Source organism: Rhagoletis pomonella, unplaced genomic scaffold, assembly GCF_013731165.1.
Source record: "Rhagoletis pomonella isolate Grant_MI unplaced genomic scaffold, Rhpom_1.0 Rhpom_scaffold_00004, whole genome shotgun sequence".
NCBI lineage: Eukaryota > Metazoa > Arthropoda > Insecta > Diptera > Tephritidae > Rhagoletis > Rhagoletis pomonella.
Window position 1 is genome coordinate 67,821,105 of NW_023458558.1, and position 16,380 is coordinate 67,837,484.

Below are 16,380 nucleotides of genomic sequence, written 5' to 3' on the forward strand. Positions count from 1 at the left end.
TCAGCGACCAAGAAAACCCCCAGATACCCAGTTTCATAGAAATCTACTGATTTTTTTTAATTTTCGTCCGCCATATTGGATCCGCCATTTTGAATTTTTGGTAAATGACTTTAGATATGTAATCAGCGACCCAGAAAGCCCCTAGATACCCAGTTTCACAGAAATCTACCGATTTTTTTTTTATTTTCGTCCGCCATATTGGATCCGCCATTTTAAATTTTTGATAAGTGACTTCAGATTCGTAATCAGCGACCCAAAAATCCCCTAGGTAAGAAGTGGTGTAAAGATCCCTCAACTAGTATTTGTTTAAATAGTTTCGTCCAGCTAGATTTGCGATCCGAACCACTGTGGCCCGCGGGTACGGGCCGGAATATTTGCTGTCAGCACGAACTCGTGCGTGCATGGGCGTTCAGTAAAATTTCATAAAAGCACGAATAAGCACGAAAAAGCCCGTTGCTAATACTACAAATTTAGATAAGCTTTTGTTTTTATAAAAAAATAATACATATTTAGACCTCTTTTGATAAGAGAAAAGCAAACAAAGAAATATTTGGAAACCGATAGAAAAAATAAGATACTTAAATAGTAGTTTTGTTTACATATATTATAAAAATCTTTGATGTAAAAAATTGATTCGCTTAAGTAAATATACATACATAAACACAAAATTAAAAATATGTACATATGTATACATACAATAAAAGTTGGCTCTTTATTTCCGGGCTGGGACGTGTCCCGTCGTGCCGGGCCGGGACGTGCCGGGCCCAACTAAAATTCTTAACTTGCGTGTTTTTGAAAGTTGATTTTGCACTCGTGCCGGCCGGGCTTGAAAATTTAGGCCCGCGCCCATCTCTAATCGCAAGTATTAATTGTCTCCATTTGGTAGCTGCTTCTATAAGGAAGTGGCAGTAGCACATCTTCCTTCTCGTTTCCCGGTTAGGCACTGTGCTCCAGTATCTTTACTAGGTGGAAAGCGAACTGCTAGCTGTTAATTGATTTACGGCAGTTCGCAACTGTTTCCGACATGACAGGATTAAGCGCCGTGGGGTCGCCTGATGGCTGTCTGGCTGTAAATTTGTACATGTATTTTTCCTGAGTAAAGATAACAGCAAATTTTACACTGCTAATTCGACATTAAAAATGCTACAATGCCCAAGTACTCCAACTCTATTTTCTAATTTGTAAATAAACTACCAACTCTTTGTTCAACATTGAGCGCTTCTTCTGGTGTGTACAAGTACCTACATAAGTAGATATTAATTTCGCAATATTAAAGTCATTATGTAGTCTTAATCTTACGTGCGACAGATCGCAATCAATGGATTTTAGACTTCAGTCACGTTCATGGCCTACTGCAGTTGTGTTGACTAAATTAATTACCGCCGGCACGGTTTGTTTATTTACTTAGGCACTTGAAATCTCTTGTGCAAATGTATGCCTCTACTCTTAAGCGATTGTGTCCAAATTTACCTAGATTGGGGGAACCACAGTTCAATGCTTCGATGACAATGGTAAGGCTGCACTTAGTACTTTTAAACAGATATAAGCGCACATAAAAGCTACCTATGCATATATGTATTTATGTTCATACAGTAGTCATCTTTCACGCCAAAGCAGTTTCACTTTTTTATGTGACCATCGTCGTTGAGTGATTGAGCATCGGCCTCGAAATTTATGATTGAGGTGTAAAATTTGCACTACTGTCTGGCTGACTAACAGACGTGCATGGACGCATGGATGGTCGGATGCACGTTTAGGCCTTTGCGGCTCGCTTATGTACATACATATGTGAGGCCGATATGATAACCTTCAACTTAAACTATGAATTGCTATTCAATTTTTAACAATTCGCAATTTGTATACTTGTTCGAGTTAAACACGCGATAATTTGCTTTGAAATTGTCTTTTTTCCCTTTTTCTATATTCAATATCCAACTTAGTGCCTACCAATGTACATAACACATGTATTTACTAAACATTTTTCTTCAATGGTTTGGCTACCAACCAACTTCTCGGCGGCTTTTAACACAGACAATAGTAATATTTGTTAAGTCTATTGCTTTTGTAAATTATGTACAAGTACAAATGAGATTTAATGTTAATAGAATAGGACAACAATGTATGAAAAATAAACAGAAATCATACATAAGATATGATGTCAGCATGGCGCTAAATACAAAACTTATGATTTCTAGTGTAAAATGTTGAAACTTAATGACAAGTGCGGAATTCTTAATTTGGGCGGGAAACCCGAAGTCATCTGCATATTGCAACTCTGTATGACGTAAAATATTTTAACAGTCCCGTAAAACGAGCGTAAATTACATTTGTGTTATGCTTTATTATAAAATTAAAAGGGTAAAATCCGGTTTTCGTGGCTGTTTGAGACTTAATTTATTTTTTTGAACGTTTAATAATTTCACGAATAGACATATATTAAAAGTGTTGCATCAAGGAGAACACAGTTTGAAATTGTGTTCGTTCTCTCACGAGTTTATTTGATCAAACCAATAACCAGAAACAAATCATCTCTGGAACGACGATTTTCTCATTCAAAACCAGAGTTTCGAGCTGACAAAATAGCTTTTTTTCTAACGATTACCCAGAAATTTAATTAATTAATGGTATTGAAAACTGGACTACAGAAAGGCATTCCATATGTAAATATCTTCGTTTTCAAAAAAGTTTTTCTTCGTAGGCGCCCAATGTTCAAGAAATGTGGAATCCAGCCCAAAAAATTATGTATACATTTCAATTATTAGACCTCTAGAGGAAAACAATGCAAAGAGTTTAATACAACTTGTAGGCAAATTTTCTGCTCTTGTAAAAAAATATTAAGGCTACACAAATACAAATTATGTTTTTCGGTGCTTGGAAACATGTCATTTTCTTATTGTAGCGAATTTTAAATTTTTTAATAAAACTGATTAATTGCCAAAAGTTTAGAAATATATTTATTTTGGACACCGATCCTTTCCATTATTATGCAACTTTGAATTTACAAAAAACCTATAATGCGACGGAAACGGCCAAAAGGTTTGTCAAACAAGAGGAATTATTCCTTTAGTTCAAACCTGTTTTGCTGTGTAGAGGGTGCTTGAAGGTTTGACAAACCGCTTGCGGAAAATTTGAGCAAAACCGTTTACGTTTGCGAATGATAAAATCGCCTCATTCGCATCGGAATTTTCACCGGACGTAACAGAGGGAAATAGAAGAAAGCTAAAGTATTTTACATTTTGAATGACAAAATAAAAAGTTGAAGTAAATTTGACAATCCGCCTGTGTGTTGTATTTGGAAATTAATAAATTACACAAGGCAACACTGATTTTAGTGCTTCAAATTTTAAAACTATTTTTGAAAAAAAGCTGTATTGAAAATAATAATAATAATATTAATTTGCCAAAATCAGTTTATGCAGTTCAATAAATGGCTATAAGTAACTTATTGAAAAAGTGCACGGATGGTATTTTCAGAGATTGTATTTAGTCGAAAGTTCAAGCCTTAATTTAAGCCTAAGTGGAAGGTTCTATCACCCTTTTGTTTGACTGCGGTAGGTACCCAAACATTGCCAAAATCAGTTTTTGCTATTAAACAAATGTCTATAAGTGGCCAGAGACAGTAACCGAAGTTCTGAATCTCATTTAAAAAGCCTAAGTGGTGTTCCATCACCTTTTATTTCGTTAATAGACCTTCTAAAATATTGTAAAAAACGGAGTCTATCAAAAACAGCTTTAACATTTGCCGCACCAAATTTGTTTTCCATTTTTGTTGGCCTGTGTTATTGAACCATATACAAATATCTACATACATACATACATGCATATTTAGTAATCATTTTAAGCTTGAAATCACTAAAACTAACTACATAAATTTCTGAAAAAATTCTGTGAAACATACAAACGCATACATTTGGTGCTCTTACTTCAGTTTTTGTAAGTTGTCAGTCAATTTTTATGTTATTTGCTAATCAACTCTGCAAAACCTTAACTACTATTTTCAAATTCAATGTCTACATATTCGAAAACGTTGGTTGTCTACTCGAATGCAGGTGTATTTTAAGGCAAATCAAGTTAATAACGCTTACGTGCCTTATGGTAAATGCAACGCGTTTCTTGTTCCGTTTTTCCCCCCTCATTCATTTATGTTTTATTGCCACGCCACCAAAATTGGAGTATTTTAGTGAAACGACATTTTTAACACGGCACACAGCTGCTAAATAGACTACATAAGAACCCACTGAATTGCTGCAATAAACTTTGCAACGAAGGCCGTCACAAAATATTCGCACATATTTTGGCATGAACACCATTTTACTGCTCTGTTGAAATCGCAAAAAATTAGCAATGCCATAGTATAATGTATGTATGTAGCTATTGCAATTAAAAATGCTCCTTTGGATCCGCTACTTGTGTATTAAAAGCAGTGCAAGGAGGAGGAGAGGAACGCAGTGATTTTAATTGTATTTACATGCAAGCTAGGGTTATGAATTTATTTTAGATTCAAAAGCCTGTGAAAAGTTACATGACTTTGTGCAGATATAAATTTAGGTTCCGCGCATAACGGTATTTCTATTTAATTTTTTTCTTTTTACTAAAATAAAATGGACTTTGTTCGATAATCTTTTTCAATCAGTTCATTTAAGAATTCTAGGTAAGGAATAGAAGTAAGGAAAAATAGTGCCACAAAACTTACCATAAAGGTTTAAAGTCCGAACGTAGGTTAATAATACATAAATTTAAAAAAAAAAATGCAATGCTAATACAGACGAGCAAAATTTTACAAAAACGTTACAATTCATTTGTCAGAATCCAGATGACAGGATAGCCATCCAAAATAATTGCAAGTCGCTGATAACGAATATACTCTTCGATTTTTGCATTGAGCTATAGTTTGCAAAATATTCCGCAACTTCCATAATTAAGCCAAGAACGTCGATGAAGCTATACTTTTTCCCTGAAAATTTTGTACTGAACTAGTTTTTATTTCCTCGTGCGCGGGAGGTTTTTTAAGGCTGCACAAAATTTGGGTGTTTTGCCGAAGTTATATGCTAAGCATGGCACCACAGGCTTTTAAAAATTCAAAAAACAGTCACAAATTCATAACCCTAATGCATATTAAAGTAGCGTTCCCTAACTCGCAAGAAGTTGTAAGAACTTACAGAAATTTACCAGAAAACGTTCCCGTGCTCGGTGCTCTCGCTTCTTTTGCTTCTTGACAGTTTTACAGGTTTTAATCCAGAAAAGTTGGGGAACGCAACTTAATTGTGGCAAATACTGCGGCAACGCGAAGCGAACAACAAGAAAATAGCAGAATGTTTGACGAAAGACGTTGAATATTCGACAGCAAGAAACATCAAGTGGAGGAACACTGTGAACAGCGAGAGAATGAGATAATGTGCGATAGACGGCAGAACGTTCTAGAGTTGCCATGAGTGCGAGGCAGGTATATAAGGCCGCTGCTACAGCGCACAAAAATTCAGTTGCGATATTGGAAATCTATACGAAAATTTAGTACAGCTTATGTTCTGTAAGTCTTACAACAAAAGTAACGTAAAAATAAATTAGGAACGGTCCAAAGTTAAATTCCAAATTTTTTTTCAAGCGTTCGGACGCAAAATATACTTAGCATGTAAAAAAAAGAGTCGTAACGTTTACTTCATTTGTCAAAATTTTAATACAAAAGCTAGTTTTGGTTACTCTTGCCAGTCGCATAAATTTTTTTCGGAAAGCTATAGGAACGCTTCAAATAACTTTTGTTCATATTGTTCTATGTAGGTACATACTGTTACTCACAAAATTGAGTATACGGTTTTTTTGTTAGTATTTACAAAATCTTTTTGTTAATTTGGTATTAAAATATGGCTTATATTTTAGCAAACCCCATTTAAATCCAAGTATGAAACTGCAAAGTTTCAGTAAAATTGCAAACTGTTTAGCAAGAATTTCTAAAAAAATCAGTAATGCGTGTAATTTTATAGTCCATTCAGTTTTAGTATTATAATGTGCAAATTTCAAATGTCTCAAAATTCGCGATGATTTTTGAGAATTGTTTATACATTCGAAATTTGCACATTATTGCACTAAAACTGAATGGACTATAAAACTGCATACCTGATTTTTTTTAGAAATTCGTGTTAAAAAGTTTGCTTTGCAGATTTTTCATAATTTTCGTACACAGCTTCACACAGCTTGGATTTAGATGGGTTTTGTTAAAATATAAGCCATATTTCAATACAAAACAAAAATAAAAAAAATTTGCATGTAAAACATTGCGAAAAATAACAAAGTATACTCAATTTTGTGAGTAACAGTATATACTATACATATCGACGCCTACAAACCATACTATGCTAAGCCAGCTTAGACTTAGTCAGACTTAGCATAGTATGGTTTGGAGGCGTCGATATGTACGTCTGCTTGTACGAGGAAATGACTTCAACGAACGTTAAGTAAGGCCTTCATATAGATGTAGATTTATTACAATAAAACCCCATATTTTCATTAAAAAAATTAGTGCGTTTAAATTCTTAAACAAAAAATTGTATCCATTGGAAAGAATCAGAACGTCCGAACGGGAACGTCCGAACAACTTCGAACAGTTTTTGGCAGCTACTAAACATCGTTAGGAAGTTTAAGTTGACCCAATGGTTATGGCTGCTTATTATTCTAACAACCATTCATACATCATTTTTTGTACCGTTAACAGTTTCGCAGAATTTAGCAAAAATCATCAGTCATCTTCGAGACGAGTTCCATTTTGCGAACGTCCGAACGGGACCTTTTAATCGCTATTCACTTATCATATAACATTTGTGGAAAATATTTTTATTGGTTTCAGATAGGTATTGATGATGACTACTCATGACAAAAAATTTGTGTTCATTCACAGCCTACTATAGTTTTTATAATAAAAAAATTGTGTCTCCAAAAGGAACGTCCGCAACGCAGGAAACACCCATATACATATAAAACATTTTTTTGATTTGTTTATTATACTTATTTTATGTAATTTTTAACCTAGTAGTCATTGAAGTTATTGGCTTTTCATTGCATTTTCTGTTGATAGGATCCCGCCAAATCAGCCTGTCATCAAATAATATTTAAGTGGGGCACTCACAACAAACTTGTTTGAGACATCTATTTGAAGATTTACCTCAAACCGATTTGACTATCTTAAAGATTCACGTCACTAGGGACCATTCCCGTCAACCGGCCCAGAGCTCTGCCCAAAATTGTGATCAATGAAAATGAACGTGCAATATTTTACAATACTTGTAAAGTAATACACTTTCAATTGAAATGTGGCGAATTAAAAAATTCAAAATGGCGTCTTTACTGCACCGCTTTAAAGACGCTCTTTTCGCGAAGACAAAAAAATCAAAACCTATTGGATTCGCTTAAATATTTACAGTTAGTTTTACGGTCGCTGATTGATATCAGATTTTAAAAATTCAAAATGGAAGATCCACATTTGACCTACCATTTATCACGAAGATGTTAAAATAAATGTACGTACATGGCGTATGAGTTACCCAGACGAGATGATAATGTTAATCATACGCCATGTACTCACGCTGGATTTTAACTTTTCCCTGAAATGGTAGATCAAAAATTTATCTTTTTTTGTATCTGTTGTTATACCCCAGTTCATTGAGTAATTTCCCTTAAATCAGGCCATATTTATGAGATTTTTTGCTCACTACGATGACTATTTTACGAATATTAAGGAGAAGCTACTTAAGAAGTAATTAAATAATTGTAGATTTCTAAATACTAAACTGTTCGGGAAAAGTAAGAAAAATCGATTTTTTTAGAGTTTGACAAAATAAAGAAATGCTTCGGGATTTTAGAATTTACGAAACTTCAAGATTTTCTCCGAATTTGTTTGGAAATTTTTCGGAGTGCTTCGTGTTTTATTTTTCTGGAATTTTCATTTTAAGGACTTAGGGGATTTTTTTTGGAACTTTTCATTATTTTCCCAGGGCCTTTCAGTATACTTCGTGTTATTTTAGAGGGTTTTTCCAGTATTTCAGGATATTTTCCTTACTATTTCGGAATTTTCGAGAATTCTCGGCCTTACCTTTTATACATTGTTATGTGAAGCCATGAAAACTAAGTATGTACTTTTGCACTTGGTATTTACTTAGTTAGGTAAAAATAGCTAAAAAACTTTACAATCGGTATTAAGTCCTGTGAAACTATGTAAATACATTTGTTTAAAGTATTTAGTATACTTAATGTATGTATGTATGTATGTATGTAGAATCATTGTAGATACTATCATACTCGGTACTTAAGTGCATAGTACTTGATAATTCACTGTAAAATTTAGTATACACAATTTTTCCCATAACTGCTTCGCCATGTCTGATCACGGCGTGATTTCATCTCCTTTGGACAAGTCTGATTAAAACTTAGGCTAAGCCATTTTTTTAATTTTAATTCTCCAAGAAATCATTAGCTTTCAGATCTTTTCCCTGCACTGCATTTTTTTTAACATACTCTTGAATATTTTTATAACAAGTAGTGCATTTTTATAAAAATCCTTACTATCAGCAAAAACAAACAAAACTAAACAATTCGTTTCTGTAGTTTTCCATTAATTTATTGGATTTTTGAGCCGTCTCTCCCACCTGTGCCTTGTCTTTGATTTATGAATGCATCGTACTGTATGCATTAATTTACCTGAACAAATATTTTTGCATATACATATAATCACTTTTAAATTCAGCATGCATACAGCATTAAATAAATTGTCGCATTATTTAAATTTGTAAATGTATAAAAGTAGATACTAATTAAATTCAAAATAAACAAAAAACACATTATTTTTCAGGAATCGCTGGACTATTTACAGTCTTCTCGAGTTTTATATTTACGACAACTATAATAAAGTTCCTGGGCAGCGATATCTCCGATTTAAAGTGAGTAAAAGCCATTAAATTCTTTTATTTATGTAATTCAAATGACGAATATCACTTCCTTATGACAATATGCAATTTTATAAGCATTTGTTCATCATACTCACATTAAACGTAATTTTTCAACAAATTTCTATGTATTACCTTTCCCCTTCGTTGCAGAGATGCTCTCTTCTTTATGCTGCTGCTCATCGATCTCTCGAATTCAGGCACGCTTGCGCAATTAGCTTTAACCGGCACCAATCAGGCTGAAGTGACGAATAACATAGCGCGCGGCTTAGAGCTACTGGGGCCAGCCATATCTTTGGACACCATTGTCGAGACGCTTGTCATCGGCGTGGGCACGCTGTCTGGCGTACAGCGTTTGGAGGTGCTGTGCACATTCGCCGTTATGTCGGTGATTGTTAATTATGTGGTCTTTATGACCTTCTTCCCCGCATGTTTGTCACTCATACTCGATTTGTCACGCAATGGCATGGACATGTCAATGGTGCGTGCCAAAGCCAAAGACTCTATCCTCTTGAAGGCATTGAACGATGAAGAGCAAAAGACTAATCCAGTGGTGCAACGTGTAAAAATCATAATGACCACCGGACTGATGATTGTGCATATTTACAGCCGCATGGTGTTCTCGAGTACTGAATACGATACGGTGGAAAAGACTTTGACACCACAATTAAATTTAAATATAAACACTAATCGTACGGAGTCGGGGGAATTGACGGATATGATTATTAAGTGAGTATACATATATATACAGGGTATCATTATTGATTCCATGTACTATTAATAAGGGATAACTGCAATGATTGCAGTGCAATTGATAAAATATCTGCAATCTTCTTTAACTGCATAAATGAGGGGTGTTCCTGATGGATTGATATCCTTACTAATATTATAAATTCGAAAGCGAGTTTCTTTGGATTTCTTACGCTTTCACGCTTTAACTACTCAACCGATCAAACTGAAATTTTGTACACTAGTGTCATTTAGCCCAACTTAAAATATAGGATAGATTTAATCTCGATAAGACGGTGGGCGTGGCACCTCCCATACAAATATTTGTGATAGAGTACTGGAACTTGGTGTGGATATACATACATATGTAAAGTCAATTTCATACTCATGTAGGGGGGCTGCCACCTGTTTGAAAAATAAATTCAACTTGAATTAAGGGGTTTGTTTATTTGAAAATTATATTAAAAAAGTGTATGTCAAGAAAGATTGTTAAGAAACCTTCATATTGAACATTTCTTGAGGTGTTTTACAAGGGTTGCCACCCGTTTAAAGATTAAATTCAATTAATTTAAATGAACTACTACAATGTGGACATCAATCGAAATGTTTTTTAAAGGGATTTAGTTCTAAACTACATGTAGGAGGGTTGCCACCTGTTTGAAAATTAATTATTATTTATTGAAAATTATATTATTTACCAAGAGGCTTAAAAAAATATTTTTAGAAGGATTTCCCCCTGTTTAAAAAGTTGAATTTAAATGAATTTTACTCATGGTAGACTGTCAAAAGTAAGCGTGTTTACAAATGTTCAGCTCGAACATATAGAATTTTCCGAGGTATTTGAAGAAGGGCGCCTCCTTCGTTTTAAAACTAAATTCAAATACAATTATATTATAAATTACATGAATTATAGGAATTAGGTAATTTGAATACACATGTATGTATGGACAGAGGTCTAAAAATATTTCCAACTGTTTAAAAAGTTAAATTCAATAATTTCAATTATTTATTACAATAGGGATAAGAAAAATCGCGAGAAAATAGCCGATTATATGCTGTAATACTATATGAAATTCTCTAAAATGTGCGTCTAAAGAACTGACGGACCGGTGCTCTTACTTTTTTTTTATTAATAATCTTTAGCATCTACATCTCTAGTCAACTTTTCTGAAAAAAGAGGAAAATTCGAAATAAATTATAAATACCTTCACGTACATAAATAATGCATGGCACGTAAAGAATTGATTACAGTTGAAAAAAAAACGCTTTCTTTTATGGGTTCAGCCCCAAACGCAACTAAACTGATTAGTCGATATCGTGCCGATTGTAGTATTTTCTTTGGAAAAGTATAGGTCGTATAGAGGGAGTGTGAGTAAGAGATGTGAAATTTTGTATTTATGTTTTTTACTTTTCCATCTCTAAGCCCACCAGGTTATTTTATCAACTGTAATCATAATTTTTTCTTCGTGGAAAATAACACGCATTTTACAAGAGCTCGGATGAAATTCATCTTTGTTCAATGACCCTGGGTTAATTTAAAGTGAGAACAATTCTCCCCTAATCAAAAACAAGGAAGCTGTCGTAACCAGGGGTTTACCAACTGAGCTATTCACTTCTATGTGAATGTCAAACAATGTTTTCTAACCTATAAAATTTCAAAATATTCATATGTATAAAATTTTAAAATTCTTCTATTTGTAACTCTTGTTTAGATGGCTCACCATGAGTGCTGACCAGATTGTCATACTCATTCTTCTCATCGCTTTAGTAGTTAAATTTATATTTTTTGAGCACCGCAATGAACTGCACGATCAACTACGTCAAACCACAGTCGCTCTAGCTGTAAAATCGTCCCAAACGCAACCTTTGCAAGACACGGCTACTCTTGCTGCCATGGATATGAAAATATCCGCGCCACAAATCAATGCTACTGACGTGTTGAATGCGCCTCAACCTGCCACTAAAGTTCCTCAATTGGTTGTGTCGCCTGCTGTCGGCGATTCGCGTCCTCATCGCGTACCACTATTTACAATCGAAGAACATAACTTTGTTAATGCATCAACACAAACTGAACTCATAACCGATGCGAATCAATCGATGGCACTGCAGCTATGTCCACGTCAACCAATTCCACCGCGCACACTGCAAGAATGCCTAGAAATTTTGCAATCTCTCGATGAATGGGGTGGGCCCGCTAATCTTACAGACGAAGAAGTTCTCTTAATCGTTAACTCCGCTGGCAACCACTGTCCATTGCATAAAATCGAATCAATTTTAGATGACCCAGTTCGCGGTGTGCGCATTCGTAGACAAGTGATTAGCGCACGCGCTAAAGTGCCCGCCGAACGTTTGGAATGTCTGCCATATTTGAATTTCGACTATCGCAAAGTAATGAATGCCTGCTGTGAAAATGTACTTGGCTATGTGCCCATCCCAGTTGGTTATGCAGGTCCTTTGCTGCTTGATGGCAGTAAATATTTTGTACCCATGGCTACGACCGAAGGCGCACTAGTCGCCTCAACGAATCGCGGTTGTAAAGCGCTATCCGTGCGCGGAGTTACGTCGTATGTGGAGGATGTTGGCATGACACGTGCACCCTGCGTACGCTTTGCAAACGTTTCACGCGCAGCCGAAGCGAAAAGATGGATTAACGATGAAAATAATTACAAAAAAATTAAATGTGAATTCGATTCAACATCGCGCTTCGGTCGCTTGAAGGAGTGTCTGATCGCAATGGATGGACCGCAGCTGTATATACGTTTTGTAGCGTTAACCGGTGATGCTATGGGTATGAATATGGTGTCGAAGGGCGCTGAGATGGCGCTGAAATGTATCAAAAAAGAATTTCCTGATATGCAAATTATATCGTTGAGTGGCAATTTCTGCTGCGACAAGAAGCCGGCGGCCATCAATTGGATCAAAGGACGTGGCAAGCGTGTGGTAACTGAATGCATAATTTCCGCGCAAACGCTGCGCACTGTACTGAAAACGGACGCCAAAACACTGGTGGAGTGCAATAAGTTGAAGAATATGTCCGGCAGTGCCATGGCGGGCAGTGTAGGTGGTAAGTGAGATTTGATATACAAAGCTTTAATTCTTTTTTACTAATAATTCTGCTTTATAAATTGGCTTGCAATTACTTTCATAAAATTTCATTTTCCTAACCAATTCCTTTTGCTCGCGCAGGAAACAATGCACATGCAGCCAATATGGTGACAGCCGTTTTTCTCGCCACTGGCCAAGATCCAGCGCAAAATGTTACATCGAGCAATTGCTCTACGGGCATGGAATGCTGTGGCGATAACAATGAAGACTTATACATGACCTGCACAATGCCCTCACTGGAAGTGGGCACCGTTGGCGGTGGCACAGTGCTGCCCGGTCAGGGCGCGTGTCTCGATATGCTTGGTGTGCGCGGTGCTAATCAAGAGCATCCTGGAGAGAATGCAAAGAAATTGGCACAAATTGTATGCGCCACAGTGATGGCGGGTGAACTGAGTCTTATGGCAGCGCTGGTGAATAGTGATCTCGTAAAGAGTCACATGCGTCACAATAGGTGAGTGCAAATTATACATATCTACACTATTTTAATTCAATGTGTATATGTATAAGGAGTGCGTGTTTCATAAGCAAATAATTTTAATTATTATGATCAGGTTAGCTTTGGAAAACATGTCAAATACGATTTTCTACCACTTTTCATCATCGATCATCGATTGTTTCACGGCATAAATGAGTAGTAAACATCTTAGCTCTCGGTATGAGTAAAATTTGCGTTAACCCTCAGAAATTTTTTAACTGCTTCTTGGGTAACCCAGCAGAAAATCTCTAAATGTGTGTAGAAGTTAACATTCCTGGGCTAGGTCAGGGCTATTTCAGGAATATTCCGGCACTAATTCACGACTAGCTTAGGACCGTTTCCGGTCTAGTTCGGGATGATTTCGGGACTAGTTCATGACTATTTGAGGGCTATTTTGGGACTTGTTCTGGACCATTTCGAGACTGGTTCAGTACTATTTCAGGAACATGTCAGGTTTAGTTCACGGAGATTTTGGGACTAGTTAGAGCCCATTTAGTTTCAATATTTGTTCGAGAGAATTTCGGGACGAGTTCACCACATTTTCAGAACCATTTCAGAACAATATTGAAACTAGCTCGGGAAGTTTCGAAACCGGTCTCGAAATGATGATGAAATAGTCCTGAACTATTCCCAAAGTAGTTATTTTTTATAACTCGTATACTGGCCCGAAAAAAATAATAAAGTGAAATTCTTCATTTCGAAACTTACATATTTATATATGTAACTGAATCGCCTAATGCTTTCGCAAGCCGTACACAGACGTTTACACAACAAATTTCATGAGTAACTGGTACTCAGCCCTTTTTGTAAATAATCCGCAATATATCTTCAATATGATGGCAAGGGATGCTATAGTTAGCAGAAATACTGTATCTCGGGTAATAAAAAAATCAAGACGGATGTTAACGTAAATTGAAAGCCGAGAACGAAAAAGGTTGTTGCGACCGTAATGAGGCCTTGGTGACCATGCTGGGGAAAAATTGTAACCTTTCTGAAAGAAAAACAGCTCAGCTAGCGGATTGTTCCGAGCCATTTGTACAAAGAGTGTAAGGAGAGGCGGGGCTGAAGGCCTACAAAGTACAGAAAGTTCAAAAAAAAGTTTGAAAATTGAAGTAGTGGCTACTGAGTTATATTTACTTTACATACAATGCACTAATTTCTAATGTTGCACTCCTTAACTTGCCTTTATAAATATGTGTCTCTTTGTTTGCATTCGTTCGTACTTGCAGGTCTTCCATAGCAATTAGTGGCAAAATTAATCCTCTGAACGTCACCGTGTCAAGCTGCAGTAATATCAGCTAAGATTGCAGCATACGCTCCACTTGTTAGCCCAACAATTCTTATGTATACAGTTATTGTGCAAGCATGAGTTGTATATACGCACAAATTTCGTTAGAAAAAAGCACAACGGCAGCGCCGAAGGCAACCTGAAGCTAACAGCAATCCCTAACTATGAACTGTGTACAGTCAAATCCAGAGACTATCGCTTAACGAATTAGCCTATTGAGGTGCGGGCTACTGGATCGCTTAGCAGACTCCTTCTAAAGCATATGTATATGTTAAAGTGTGTACCCTCTTTTTTAAACATAGAAAAACAAACGCTGTTGGTAAAAATCATGCGTAGCAAAAGATGCCAAAGTATTTGAAAGTGATGTTTTACTGAATGTGAATGAAAAAAAAAAATATATATATATATATATATTACTTTATCACTTTCTTTTTTGAAAAAAATAACAAGCAAAATATGTATGTTACTATTAAAAATTAAAGAAAAACACAAATATAGTAGTTTGTTAAATTTGCAACGACAATTATATTTGAACAGAATTATTTCTGTAGATAGTAGAGTAGTGAGAGTAAGAAAAGAAAACAGAAATGCATGCAAAATGTGTTACCAACTACTAATTAAATACATACACACATGTGGTGGCATTTAAGCTTAGAGCAGAAGAGCTTCAAATAAATTTCAAATCTAAACCTGGCTAATATCAATGGAACAAAAAATATGAGTATATATAAATATATAGTTATACAACTCATAGCAATTTTTAGGAATATCTTTTAGTCGTATTACAGTGAAGCGTTACAATGATTAACTTTTCAAACATCAAAAGTTCAAATTGAATGCGCATATTCGTATGCACGGTGCTGTATGAATAAAAATTTTGTATAACAAATCATAGCTATTAAAATCAAAAATAAATACTGTTGACTTGCTTCAAAAGTGTATGAACTCAAATGTGGTTATTTATAAAATGATATACTAAAAATGTTCACAGAGCGATACCTGAAATGCAAAATAACATAACAACATCGTCACTGTTTTTTTCATAAAACGATGTGTAATTCGATGAAATCCATCATAGCAATCAAAAAGTGAATTTTGAATTTTTTATAAGTTACGACTTTTTGCATTTCAGTGACGATGTTGTTACGTTATTTTGCATTTCAGGTGACGAGATACACGTGTGTGTACAGTCTTGTGCAAAATATGAGAACAGTTTTTAGTGTTCGAATAAATACACTTTTGAAGAATGTGTACTACGTAGCAGTACATTTTGAGCAAACAACTTCATATCACAAAGCCTCATAAGCCCTGCATAAGCAAACCATCGAAAATTTAAAAAATGGACTCTGATGCTCCAGGGAAATATTTAGCAGGAAAAACAACCATCAGATCGCTAAATCTTACATGTAAGATTACAAAGGATCGGTATCTAATCATTTAAATTTTCAAATTACGCAACTAAATTGGATATTAACATCACGTCGCAAATGCCTAGCGTAAACAATAATATCATCATCTATGTACTGTAGTTTAGAAATAAGAGATGCTGCTACTTTGTAATTTTACACTTAAGATTGCAATACCTTCATACATACGACTACATCCATTGTATTTATTGTAAGCGCATACGCATGTACCCGATGTTTGTACCCGAATACCGAATGAATACCTGCTCCTTTCGCGCATCACACATACGAAGCCGAAGCCTTTCATGTAATCATGTTCAAATCTGCTAACGTTCATAATATTAGTTTAACAGAAATCTTAACTATGTTTTTCTTTTAATTTTCCAATTATGTTTTAATCGTTGATTTTACTTTATTCAACCAATCACGCAATATGTAATACGTATG

At 35.3% G+C, this 16,380-nt stretch overlaps 1 protein-coding gene across 1 annotated transcript in view; it reads left to right on the plus strand.

Annotated features, from left to right (window-relative positions):
- LOC118738026 (3-hydroxy-3-methylglutaryl-coenzyme A reductase) overlaps positions 1-15,528 on the plus strand; it is a 23,990-nt gene extending 8,462 nt beyond the window's left edge. Inside the window, exons 2-6 of the mRNA XM_036468901.1 lie at positions 8,837-8,924; positions 9,084-9,659; positions 11,372-12,723; positions 12,846-13,215; positions 14,469-15,528. Of these exons, the coding sequence (XP_036324794.1) occupies positions 8,837-8,924; positions 9,084-9,659; positions 11,372-12,723; positions 12,846-13,215; positions 14,469-14,541 (2,459 nt within the window). The 3' untranslated portion in view covers positions 14,542-15,528. The remainder of the gene's footprint in view (positions 1-8,836; positions 8,925-9,083; positions 9,660-11,371; positions 12,724-12,845; positions 13,216-14,468) is intronic.
- Positions 15,529-16,380: the final 852 nt, after the last annotated feature.